Source organism: Gekko japonicus, unplaced genomic scaffold (assembly GCF_001447785.1).
Source record: "Gekko japonicus isolate JY-2015 unplaced genomic scaffold, Gekko_japonicus_V1.1 scaffold578, whole genome shotgun sequence".
Lineage (NCBI taxonomy): Eukaryota > Metazoa > Chordata > Lepidosauria > Squamata > Gekkonidae > Gekko > Gekko japonicus.
Window position 1 is genome coordinate 890,553 of NW_015168668.1, and position 13,862 is coordinate 904,414.

Consider the following 13,862-nt stretch of genomic DNA (forward strand, 5'->3'; position numbering starts at 1 on the left):
AGGCTCTTTATTGCTGGAGCTCCGCTGCTGTGCGCTCCCTGCAGGAAATGACCCCTGATCCTAGGAAATCTTCAGCTACCACCTGGAGGTTGGCAACCCTGTCTAGAACACTTCCCAGACTCCTCCCATTCAACAAACCATTGTCTTCTTTGGAATACAGGCCAAGGTGGAAAGACTTGGGCTGCTTCCCATATCAGGCTAACTCGCTTCAAGTTGCTTTTCCTCTCCCCTGTGACGTGTAACTGTCTGCCTTCGTACCAACCATCCGCTTAACAAAGGAGCCCTTTAGAAGACGTATCAGATAGTCTGTGCTTAAGAGACCGTTAAGTGACCACTCACTGTCTGAATCTTGGTAAATGTCTGTCTTGTATTCCCTAATGTGCTAAAGGAAGCCACAGAGGTCCTCAGTTTGCAAGACCTGAGCAAGGCGGTTCACGATGGGACGTTTTGGAGGTAAGTCGGAAGAGACCTGACAGCATTTAACACACGTATAATATGCTGATACCCTGACCCGGCTGGTCCAGGTGAGCCTGATCTCGGAGCTAAGCAGGATCAGCCCTGGTTAGCACTTGGGGTGGAAAGCCACCAAGGAATACCAGGGTTGCGGCACAGAGGCGGGCAATGGCAAACCACCTCCGAGTGACTCTTGCCTCGGAACCCCCACGAGGAGGTCGCCATAAGTTGGCTGCCACAGCCAAAACGGGCTCACAGAGTAGGCAGACAGTGGTCACCAGTGTTCCCTCTAAGCTGAGTTAGTGTGAGCTAGCTCACAATTTTTTAGCCTCTGGCTCACACATGGTGGGCAGCCACCAAGGAATACCAGGGTTGCGGCAAACCACCTACGAGTGACTTTTGCCTTAGAAACCCCACGAGGAGGCCGCCGTAAGTTGGCTGCCACAGCCGAAACGGGCTCACAGAGTAGGCAGACAGTGGTCACTGTCACAGATTTTCTAAGGGATGTAAGCGGCCACGGGATGACCAGAGGTGAGAATTTTCTTCAGGTCACCATGATTGCGGAAAGACTGACGCACAGTCCCTCCTAATGGGTGAGTCAATTGTTTTGTTGGAGGGACTGGGAACCCCAAGATGAACAGCTTCAATATAGCAGTTGTGTGTGTGTGTGTGTGGGGGGGAGTTGGTCCAGCTTCATATATCTGAGGGAAACCCCCCCCCCTGCAGTTTCAACTGGCTGTCCCAGCTTGGTTGCAGAACTGGCAGGGGGGGGCGTGTGAAATCCTTTCCAGATCAGGTCTGGAATCTGACCTATTCAGCGGAATGGCTGAATAAATCTACCCGCTCCCCGGTCTCTTGCCTCTCTCCACAATTAGCAGAATCAGACTGAATTATAGAGAGATCAAGCATATCTACCCGCTCTCCACAATTAGCATAATCAGACTGAATTATAGAGAGATCAAGCAAGACGACAATACAGAGAGACCAGATATGTGGTATATAGGTCAAGTCCTGTTCGTGTATGGAAGCGGAAGGTGGGACGTGCGCGTGGCACCAAAAGGGGTGTGCCTGGGGGGGCAGGGAGAGGCGCTTGGGGCAGGGAGCAGGTTCGTCCTTTTTGTCACTCGTTTGTCCCTGTTGCTTTTCCGCCGCCCCCCCCCGCTTTCCACATGTGTTTTGCTCCCTCTGGGACTACTAGAGAGAGCAAAACACACATGGGGGGAGGGGGAACCCTGAAGCAATACGGACGAACAAGTGACAAAAATGACAGTCTGGAAGTCGCTTAATCATTTTAACTGTTTTTATATCTTGCTTTTTCGTGTTCTGATTATGTTGCGAGCTGCCCTGAGCCTATTCGTGAGGTAAGGCAGGATATAAGTTAAATAAATAAATAAAAGAGCAGAGGTCTCTGTATACTCCATAAGCTTTTGGCAGGGTTTGGTGAGGAGAAGGGACTTCAGCAGCACAGAGTCCACCTTCCAAAGCAGCCATTTTCTCCAGGGGAACGGATCTTGGGAGGTCGCCGGGCCTTATCTGGAGGCTGGTAACCCTGCTAATCACCCACTGGGGGACTACTTAGAAGATGCTACCCCTGGAAGGCCCAGACTCCCAGGTCTCCAATTGAGGAGACATGTGCCTAAGGCCCTACTTCTCTACACCTGGTGCCAAGACGGCAGGTGATCCTAGAAGAGAGCGTCAGGCAATTGGGATGGAGAGGACAGATCAGATGGACTGTGGCCCAGGGAATCAGGTGACTCTAAACAGCCAATCCCAGGCCACTACCTGCTTATATCCCTCCAAAATCTGGGGGATTCTGGGCAAAGCGTGATGCTGAGGGATGCTGGAAAGCTATCCCCCCCCCCACTGTACCTCCAGGTGAGGCCGCCTGCAGCCTGCACCCTCTGCTTCAGATACCTTCTGATTTCCAGATTTTTTTAAAGTGGGGGTGTGTGGATCCCACTAGACTTGGGCACTTAGCAGTCTCAAATGAGGAAAACGAAGATGAAAAGACATATGTTGCAAAGGAAACAAGCTTTAATTATTGTTATAACCCCTATGTGTTTCGCGTGCAGCTTCGTTAGGGGGAATCTACCAAAATAATACAAATATAAAAATATATTTAATACATCGTCTTAAGTGGTAAGAAAAACGTGACCTTGGAAGGCTTGTATGTAGCTTAACTTACAATTCTGTAGGTGCAACTTTAAAAAAGAGCCTTTATAAGAACTGGAACATACCGGATGATATTCCTATATGTAGTAAAAAACCAATTGTTGCTTATAAAAAAACAGCCAGCCTAAAGATCTTTTAGAACAGAGCAACACTCATCAGAAAAGGAATCTACAATCTGTTTTATCAGGATCTAGCCCTCCATTAGGATACTTTCCCTGTGGGCATTGCTGCTTCTGTAAAAATACAAAACCTATGAAATATTTTAGAAGTAGTAGAAGAGTTGGTTTTATACCCTGCTCTTCACTACTTGAAGGCGTCTCAGAGTGGCTTACAAACTCCTTTCCCTTTGCCTCCCCACAACAGACACCCTGTGAGGTAGGTGGGACTGAGAGAGCTCTTCCAAGAACTGCCCTTGAGAGAACAGCTCTGAAAGAACTTATGACTGACCCAAGGTCATGCCAGCAGCTGCATGTAGAGGAGTGGGGAATCAAACCCGGTTCTTCCAGATTAGAGTCCGTGCTCCTAACCAGTACACCACGCTGGTTCTCAATCCTACAGGTAATAAACAGTATTACCTTAAAGAATTCACAACTCGCAATAGTGATCATGTGGTCTATGCAATCTCATGTAGATGTGGAAAAATTTATGTAGGCAAGACAAACAGACCTCTTAAATTAAGACTCTCTCAACACAAAAGCAATATATCACATAAAATAATTGGTGCTTCTCTGCTGGAACACTTCTGAGAGCACAGTCACAAACCCACAGACTTTTTCATTTTGGGTTACATTTAAATGTAACAGACAGGACGATAGAATTCTGTTGAGGAAAGAAGCTGAATGGATTTCAAAACTGAAAACTCTGCACTCTAATGGGTTAAATGAGAACATCTCCTGGCAGTCCCTCACATAGATAAGAGCCAGGACAAGCTAGGGATCCCAAGTCCCCCCGGGGGGCGGGGAAATCCCCGCCCCAGAGGCCCGTTCCCTGGCACTGCCGGATCGGGCCCCGGGGGGAACTCCACCCCAACGTGCGCATCACCCGGAAGTGACGCGGGCACGGGGCCACGGCCATACAATGGAAAATTCTATGGTTTTTCCTTGTATGGCCGTGGCCCCGCCCCCAGCGTGCCTGCCGTCCTCCCGTCACTTCCGGGTGATGTGAGTGCGTGTGATGCTCCCGGCGAAGATAGACTTGGCAACCCTAGGACAAGCCCAGACAGCTCTCTCTGTTATAGTGTATAAATGGGAACAGTACTAAAAGAATCTGGAAGGTCAGTATGGTTCTTAAACAATTTAAATAAAGAATTCTTTGTGATTATATAATATGTAGTGGATGTTAATGCAGGTTCAGTCGTTTTAATATGAATCAACTCATTATGAATTGCACTCGGAACATGCTCCGTGAAATTGCTCCGTGTTTTATTGATGTATTAAATATGTTTTTATATTTGTATTATTTTGGTAGATTTCCCCTGACGATGCTGGATGCGAAATGTGTCAAGGTTGTATCAATCATTAAAGATTCTTTCCTTTGCAGCATTTGTCTTTCCATCTTCGTTTTGCCTTGGTGCGGCCCCCTCTTTTCTTCAGTCTCAACCCCGGGGCCAAACTACACAAGACATTTTGGAATTAGTTGGGTGGGGGCAAATGGAGTCCCCCCTCCAAGCTGCTTCAGAAAAGAGTTCAGGGGAGGCGGATTTTCACCCCACATGACGGTCCTGATTTGAATCAGGCCCCAGTGCACTTGGGAATGTTGATTCCCGCTCATCGCGTCTGGCTTTGAGACTGTCAAGAGTCGGGCTGGGGGAGCCCCTGTCTGACTTGTGCCAAAGCATCTCGTGTTGTTTGGCTCTGGGGTAGTACCTTTCGCTGTAAGTGGCCTGATTAAAGAAATAGGAGATGGATGAGCATTTCCTAAAAAAAAAAACAACCCTGACTGTTCCAAGTCCTTTTCTATATATTAAAAAGATACTGGCCCGAAATAAGTAAGTTTTATCATTTCAGAAGAGATCACTACTTGGCTCGCTTCCCTTGGCCTTCCCTCCTTCTAGTCTCCTCTGTGGGCGAGGAATCCCAACAAGCCTCTGCTCATGCGGAGATGCGAAGGAAACTGCACGGTCTCAAAAGAGACTGCTGCAACTCGGCATGAGTTACGACAGCAGACTTGCTCCCCTTTCAACATAGGCATGCTAAGTAAGATATTCATGGATATTCAAGGTGGACTCTTGTGAGGGAGGGTAACTGTTACTCTTCCACATGCTATAGGGAAATCTTTTTAGGGTGTAAGTGTGCTCCCAGTTTTAATACAGAAGTATAAGAAATCACAGCCCCACAGGACTATTTGCTTTTGTTTTGGTTCTGCAGCACAGAGACACGATAGAAAAGGGGGGGGGGAATTACCATCTTCGTCAGTACGAATGATGACTGGTGAGCTCTCAGGGCCTGGCCCCACTTTCGTATGCGCGGCGATGGTGATGCGGTATTCTGTCCACTTCTCCAGCGATTCCAGGAGGATCTGATTGGTCGTTGGGGCAATGTCGTTCACCTCTCGCAGCTCCGTGTCCTCCGAGTCCAGGGCTCGATAGCGGACGCTATATCCATCCAAGACTCCGTTTTGGCTTTCGGCCGGAGGGGGCCGCCAACTTACCAGAATGGCTGTGGATCTGACGCTGACGCATTTTACGTCTTGAGGGGGGGCGGACGGTTCTATGGGAGGAGTTGGGTAGCGGCAGGGAAGTCCAGGGAGGGAAGGTAGGCGGGAGGGGGAACGGAGAAGGGGGACAAGAGGACGGGGGGAAAACAAAAGATGGGAAAGATAAAAGAAAAAAAGGAAAATGATAACAAAAAAATCTAAAATAAAACATACAAAAATTTGGTTTAGGAAGATTTAAATTTAAAGGAAAAAAAAGGGGGGGGGAAACTTGCTTTTGAAATGAATGAAAATAAACCAGCAACGGAAACTAAGGGGATATTGCAACGCAAATCTTACAAAGCAAACAAAGAGATGCAGAAGGAGGGCTAACTGAGGGCTCCCTGGGCCTACTGCAACCAAAGGGGATCTCTCCTGATGTAACAATTGCTCTCTGCTTTAGAACTGGTTCCCACGGATGTGTCGATCTCCAAAAGCCCTATCTCAGAACCGCTCATCCAGAGAGCTCTGAGGGAGCTCTCTAAAGAACGGCTCACCCACTAATACTTCCAGGAAAGTCCAAGTGGATGAACAATCCTGCGATGGGTCTGTCCAAGACCCATCCGGCAGAGGCAAACGTTCCATGGGGAACAGACCTGAGAGGAACATCCCCAGCCCTCCAATCGCCTGCAGTCATGTTTCTTCAAAAAATGATCCTATGCAGGCAGGATGTCCCAGGATTGCTTGCTCCTGAGGAGAGCCACAAGAAAGGGAGGGTTCAGAAAGCGGATTCCTACCAGCCAGAAGGGCCTACAACCCATGGAGGATGGCAGGAGACCTCTCATCTGGAAAGAAATCAGTTTTCAAATGGCACACTGAAAACATTCGTGAATATGCAGCCCAGCCTGCACCACATGGCAGCCTGTGCTGCTTACTCATGGGTAATTCTTCACTTGCTCTTTAGGAAAGCAAACCGTGTATCCACAATACACAGAAGAATATTTGAGAAAGAAGAACACGGGGAGAGGGGCTGCCCCCTCCCCTCCCCTCCCAACTTGCCTGATGCAAACGGATCCTTAGGGTCAGAGCTAGAAGATCCACACATTCCCCCCCACACACTCTTATTGAAGCCTCTAACCCACTCACCCCCAATCCAGCAAATCCCCATTAAAAATGACATGCTATCCTGCCTTGAAAGTGTCACAAAACCCATTTGCAGAGCGGATTTGGGCCTTGCCATTTCAGCAGAGCCAAAGGAAAAGAGTTTGCTGGAGCAAAAAAAATGAAAACAAAGTTCAGTCTACAGATGTCTCCATGATGCATCTCTTAAGACTGTGGCCCAGGTCGCTAATTTCTATCATCATCTTTTTTTTTTTTTTTTTATGGCTGAAACCCCAGAATGGTATTTTGTACTTGGTATAACTGCTTCGGGAAGGACTAATGTAAAAAGTCACCCCAACCTCTGTTCTTTTTCCCTATTAAGAGCAGAATACTGGTAAGTACAACTAATGATTACCATCCTTTGTAGCCTGCAATTAAAATAGTAAAAAAAGTATCTGTTTTCTGAGGCCAATAAAAGGATAAGGTGATAAAAAATTAAGTTTTTTTTTTTTTTTTTGCTTTACTGTGTTTTGTGATTGAAGTGCATTTTCTGATCTGAAAGTCTGATCCGGAAAAAAATAAAATAAAATTGGGAAAGGTTATGAGGCTATGCATGTCCTTACTTAGGAGGAGTAAGTTCCATTGAATTGAGAGGGAGTTGCTCCTGAGTATAGGACTGTGCTATGAGATCTGCTGTCCCTTCTCCTTGCTTTTGTCCAGAAGGGCCTCCAACTGGCAGTTCGTAAGCCCTGAGGAGAAACAGCCACCCTGCTTCCTCTAGAAAAAAACCCAGGAATAATTTTTGGCAGTAGAATTTGACTGCCAGTCGACTGGTGTGTGTGTGTGTGTGTGTGTGTGTGTGTTTGGGTCTCTCCGCCTTATCATAGTCCTTTTAAGCCTATGATGTTTTCCTGCATAGTAGGGCTGCCAAGGCCCCCCCTCGGGGGGGCAGGGGGTTTCCTGCCCCAAGGGCCCCAAACCCGCCGGTCCGGATCCGGCTGGCGAGGGGAACCCCACCCCCAAAGTGCCCAGATGGGGCCGAAAATGTCGCCCGGAAGTGACGTCATTGCGCTGGCCATGTCGCCGGGCGACACTCTAGCAATCAGCCTGAAAACTCTATGGTACCATAGAGTTTTCAGGCTGATTGCTAGAGCATCGCCCAGTGACGTGCCCAGCATGATGATGTCATTTCCGAGCGACGTCATCACGGTGCGCGCAAGAATGTCCCAACCAGGGACCGAGTCTCCCCTGCTGCGCCAGGCAAGACACTTGGCATAGACTCTTTGCTCTCTTGAAGATTCTAGTTAAAACAACTTCTGATATCCCGTCATCCATCCGCTCTTGGCAAACTGAGCTTCCTACGCTCTGCCAGCCACTCAACTATAAAGAAAGCATACTGAAACCAAACTAACAAGCTCGGGAAGCAAAACAACCAAACAAATGATTTAACAATAAAACAAAATTGTTGCCTTTGACAAAAACGAGCATGCATATATATATATCGATCAGAGGAAGGGAAAATAAAATAATACAAAAATAAAACCTCAAGTAATACATAAATACAAAACAAAGCCTTCCGGAGTCCTTGACGTCTTGTTTTACCTACCTTCTGCAACAGCTAACTTTATATGACTTTCTTACGAGAGAGCTCTGCAGAGGCCAAGCCAGAATCCTAGTGGGTTTCTAGGACACAACTCAGATCTCGCTGTTCCCCTGCTTATGACACACCACCTCCTCCCTTTCCCACTTGATCTTCCTCTTGGATCAGATTTCACACAACAATGGGAATCGGAGAACCTGCAGCAGTTAGTATGTGGGATCGTAATTTGGAGATCTGGGTCCAGATCTCCCCCAGCTGCACAGTTTTACTGTGTGCACTTAGCCTGACCTACCTCACAGGGTTGTGGTAAAGATAAAATGGGGAATGTATGCTGCCCTAAACTCTGTGCAGAAGACTGGAATAAAATGTAAATAGTTAGGGAAAGAACGTATCAAAAGGTGCGGGCATGAAGCGAAAACAAAGTTTGAACACCTGCCCTCCTCAACCGGTGGCTGTGGCTGTTCAGCACAGTGCTGGGGTCACACCATAGATAGGGAGGTGCACAGTGCTGATAATCCCTTCTTATGTGGGACAGTATGCATCGGTTTCAAAAGATAATGGGGTGAGAATGGAAGGAAAGAGCCCACCCCACTTCCCTCCAACTAGTGAAAGGTGCCTTTGAGACACACCTTTGGAACCTGCAACTGTTTGTTTGGCAAAGGCCCATAGCCAGAAATTTTGTAATGGGCCCTCAGATAGGGTTGCCAGGTCTGGGTTGGAAAATTCCTGGAGATTTGGGGGTTGGTGCCCGAGGAGGTCAGGGTTTGGGGACGGGAGGCACCTCAGCAAGGTATAATGCCATCGACTTCATCCTTCAAAGCAGCCATTTTCCCCCGGGGAACTGACATCTGGAGATCACCAGGCCCTGCCTGGAGGTTGGCAATGTCAACCTCAGAATACAATCATGACGCTGCTGGAAATCACAGCAGCAAAAACCCAAGATGGCTCCTGTGTGTTGAAAGTTATTTACTTTCTGAAAATTGAAATATGACAGATAAAGTGGATGAATGCTAACTTGTTCAATTTGCTCAAAAACCCTCTGAGAATATGCGGACTGTTAATATTTGAATATTTGCCATTTAGGTAACTCGTTTATTTCTCTGTCCCCGCTGGGTGCATGGATATTGGGACTGGGTCATGAATGAGGCAGACCGGTAAGAACAACAGTGGCCTCAAGGGGGGCACATCCCCCCCCATAGTTTTCAAAAGCTCTGCTTTTTAACGTATTCACTTCCCCATTCTTAATCTGTCCCCGTTTCGTTTCCAACTATATTCCTAAATAATACTAACGTAACTTGCATTTTATGAATCTTGTGAGCTGCTTGACTTGAAAAGCAGGACATGAATCCAGTACCTAACACCCCCCCCCCGATCTGTACAGTCCTCTACCATTTTCATTGTCTTTCTTTTTTTAGCAGAGGGGGGCTTCTAGTTCGAGAAACTGAGGTTTTAACCCGTTCCAGTGTCTCTAACCTCCTTCCCAGTTCTTCTGATCACAACTGCAGTTTTTGAGGCTGCTTTTTTGGGGGGGGAGGGTCTGTTTTAAACAAAAACTGTTGTAAGATGGTCATGCGGAGCCCTCATCTTCTCAAAGTCATCCTAGGCGACTGATGAGGCCTCAGCCATTTTAGTCCTCAGCGGCTTGTTGAGAGTTTGAAGGTTTACTTTCTTTAAAACTACAAGGGGTTGGAGCTACTGTGGAGGTTTTATAGGGTTGTCAACTTGTGATTTTAAGATCACAATCCCATTTCCCACATGGAGATGGATCAAGACGGGTGGCCATGTTAGTCTGTCCAATCCTACAGGTAATAAACAGTATTACCTTAAAGAATTCACAACTCGCAATAGTGATCATGTGGTCTATGCAATCTCATGTAGATGTGGAAAAATTTATGTAGGCAAGACAAAGACTCTCTGAACACAAAAGCAATATATCACATAAAATAATTGGTGCTTCTCTGCTGGAACACTTCTGAGAGCACAGTCACAAACCCACAGACTTTTTCATTTTGGGTTACATTTAAATGTAACAGACAGGACGACAGAATTCTATTGAGGAAAGAAGCTGAATGGATTTCAAAACTGAAAACGCTGCACTCTAATGGGTTAAATGAGAACATCTCCTGGTAGTCCCTCACAAAGATAAGAGCCAGGACAAGCCCAGACAGCTCTCTCTGTTATAGTGTATAAATGGGAACAGTACTAAAAGAATCTGGAAGGTCAGTATGGTAAAACAGCAAGAGTCCAGCAGCATCTTAAAAACTAACAACATTTGTGGCAGGGTGGGAGCTTCCGTGAGTCACTGCTCACTTCTTCAGATAGATCAAGATGGGTGGTCATGTTCGTCTGCCTGTAGCAGGGGAAAAGAGCAAAAGCCCAGGAGCACCTTCAAGACTAAGAGGGACTACACATTACCTTTTTAAACTGCGTGCTTTCTGTTATTGGCCCGTCTTGGAGGAAACTGGTAGAGGGACGGCTGTTTCACACAGCATTTCCCTTCCGCTAAGGCGCCGTCTCTGAAGCACTGTGGTCATTTCAAACTGTGCCGCTTTCTTTTCCCGCCAATTTTCCCCTGCACCCACGATCTCCCTGAGAGGGTTTTAAAAAAATGTTCTATTGGGAATGCTATGGCGCTGATTTGACATCCTGTTATAGCGTTATAGCACTCCCAATAGAACATTAAAAAAAAAAGAGGAGAGATCACACGTCGGGGGGCGGGAGAAAGGTCGTGAAAACCCCGTCACTGGAGGAAGCGCTACAGGGCATTTTACACAGCCCACTGTAGCGATTCAGATCCTGAAGAAGGGATTGAAGACCTGAGGAAAGCAGTTTTCGTTAACAACCCCTCAGGCACGCTTCCCAAATGGGAGACAACCGGCATTGTATGAACGGGTAAATATATCCCGTTAACAGCCGGTTACTAAAACGGGTCTGTCTGAAATGACAGGGAAAACCCGTTAGTAACCAGTTCCTGAAACAGAATAGATAGGCTGTCTGAAATCCTTCTAACAAAATTTGTGGCAGGGTAGGAGGAGCTCCTACCCTGTCACAAATGTTAGTCTTTAAGGTGCTGCTGGACTCTTGCTCTTTTCTACCATTTCCCACCATGATAGTCAGATGTCCTGGGAGACTGAATAGGCTCCTCTTAGTTCCCTTCAGTCTACTTCTCACAGCTCCACTTCTGACAGGATCCCCCCCATCTCAGTCCCCACGGCCCCACAACATTTCTTTTTCCTTTTGTGGGTAGTCCTCTATGGTGACAGGAAAAAAATGCCTCTTATTTGTTCCAAAAGTGAAAATGAATTCCTTTCCCTCATCCTGCAAAGAACATGAATTCAAGCCAGGGAAACACACACCAAAAACACACACACAAAACATAAAAAGCAAAAGTTAAAAACCGTAATTCAGGACCGCTGTGAAAAACTTAGCCAAATGCAGTCCTAAATAATACAAATTTACATTAATTTATTAGTTTGCCACACCCTCCAATTTGTACCCCTATTTTTGACTCACAAAACCCCAAATGTGTCCAACATGATAAAAAATATAATAGAAAAATCAATTCACAATTAAAACCATGACAGAAATACAGGAGATTATATTAGCTGTTATATGGGTAACATATGGCTCAAAGGCTTAAGGGAAATGTTTTTTTTAACTGCCCTTCTATTAAAATGAGGGTACCCTGGGCTTTGTTTCAGTATTTGACACCTGTGCATTAGTGGATAAGTCAGGTATCATTCATGGTTTGGCTTGGGCTATGGTTAAGAGGTGAACAAAAAAAGCATATTTGGAATTCGGAGGGGAAATTTTTCCTCTCAGAATTTGAATTTTGGCTCTTGTTTTGGCACCAAAATATGATGATGCAGAGTCTCCAGCATGTATGAACTAGGCTTTAGTTCTCAGCGAAGTGGTCGGCCTGCACCTGAACCGGCCCACTTCAGATAGGGTTCCCAATAACCAGGTGACAGAGTTCCCAATCTTCAGGTGATGGCTGGGGATCTCTTGGTATTACAACTGATCTCCAAGTGCCAGAGGTCAGTTCACTTGGAGAAAATGGCTGCTTTGGAAGGTGGACTCTATGCTATTGAAGCCCCTCCCCTCCCAAAACCCCGCCCTCCTCAGGCTCCACCCTCATAACCGCCAGGTATTTCCCAACCCGGAGCTGGCAACCAGAGTTCCCAATAAGCTGAGTTAGTGTGAGCCAGCTCACCGTTTTTTAGCCTCCGGCTCACTCATTGTTGTCTTCACTCAGGAAGGACGGCTCCAGAGCAAACTAATTTATGCAGAAGCCAAATTGCTCGCTCACAACTTTAATGCCAGTAGCTCACAAAGTAGGATTTTTGCTCACAAGTCTCCACAGCTTAGAGGGAGCGTTCCTGGCAGCCCTATGATTCAAATGCTTCTGTGAGCAAAAACTTGTCTCTAGATAGGGCCAAACAAGATACCACAAAGAGGCCTGCAGGGGTAGGATTTAATTGTAGTTTTAAAGGTATAAATACACACAGATCCTCCAACACGTCTACCCTGGATCAGGTCCAGCTGGGACCTGGGGATCCTCTGGAATTGCAGCTCATCTCCAGACTACAGAGATACTCCCCTGGAGAAAATGGATGCTTTGGTGGGTGGCCTCTCACTCCAAATCTCCAGGAGTTTCCCAGCCCTGATCTCGCAACCCTACTCCCCCATCCCCTGCCGGTGGCCAGGGGGGATTCTTGCAGCCCTGGGCCTAGCCTTCCCCTATTTCTCTATACACAGGGGATTTTTCTGTAGGGAGGAACAAGCGCAATCCAACTGAGCTGCCAATCTGCAGTCTGAAGCAACAGAGGCAAGGCGCAGACTGACCATGTCTGTAAAACTAAGCTTGACCACGAAACATTTCAAAATTTTGTTTCGGTTCGAACCCCAAGGGCGCTTCAGGAGTTTCCCAGCCCTGATCTCGCAACCCTACTCCCCCATCCCCTGCCGGTGGCCAGGGGGGATTCTTGCAGCCCTGGGCCTAGCCTTCCCCTATTTCTCTATACACAGGGGATTTTTCTGTAGGGAGGAACAAGCGCAATGCAACTGAGCTGCCAATCTGCAGTCTCAAGAAACGGAGGCAAGGCGCAGACTGACCATGTCCGCAAAAACTAAGCTTGACCACGAAACATTTCAAAATTTTGTTTCGGTTCGAACCCCAAGGGCGCTTCTCACAGAAGAGTTTCACTGCCAGACTACGCAACTATTTGGGTTCAATGCCAGGGGCTGAATAAGCATGCCAAGGAGGTCCTCGACCCTTGAGCTACTCTGCAGTGGCAAGAATAAAAGGAAGAGACCATCTTGAAACCTCTGGACGGTGATGAGATGAGAAGTGATTTGCAATTTTGTTGTGTGAAGAGAGTCTCTCAGCTGGGTCTGGACTGTACCCCCAGCTTCTCCCTGGCACTTATAAAATATCCCATTTCCTGCTATTAATGACCACAAAGGGGACCTGGCCGATGCCCACAACTATTGAGAAACCCACTGCAGAGACGGACCTGACCTCACCTACCCTTTTCGTATCCTGAGCCTAGCCACTTCAGAAACTCAATACTAAACAAAACAAAAACACAAAAAGGAAACAAAAAACAGAAAATTGAAAAGTACTGCTCCGGAAAAACAGTCAGAGTGTAGAGCGCCATCTGGTAACTTGGGTTTTTCACTGGAATCGGCTAATGCTGCACACTCACCCTTCTAAAACTCCAACATGGAAGACCTGTCGAGTACCCCTTCCTCTCCCGACAGGACGGGGAACGGGGAAACATGGAAAAGGAGAGGAAGGCATGGGGGGAGGGGGGGGGACGAAAGAGTTTGCCGTGCCCTCTCCGGCTAAGTGGAGAGAGAAAACCAGAAGAGTCACCGGGTTGACCTTTTTCTTGGCCACGCC

General features: G+C 47.1%; 1 protein-coding gene across 1 annotated transcript in view; it reads right to left on the reverse strand.

Moving 5' to 3' along the window:
- PTPRS (protein tyrosine phosphatase, receptor type S) overlaps positions 1 to 13,862 on the reverse strand; it is a 179,752-nt gene that overhangs the window by 110,367 nt on the left and 55,523 nt on the right. Inside the window, exon 9 of the mRNA XM_015415315.1 lies at positions 5,028 to 5,333. Coding sequence (XP_015270801.1) covers positions 5,028 to 5,333 — 306 coding nt within the window. The remainder of the gene's footprint in view (positions 1 to 5,027; positions 5,334 to 13,862) is intronic.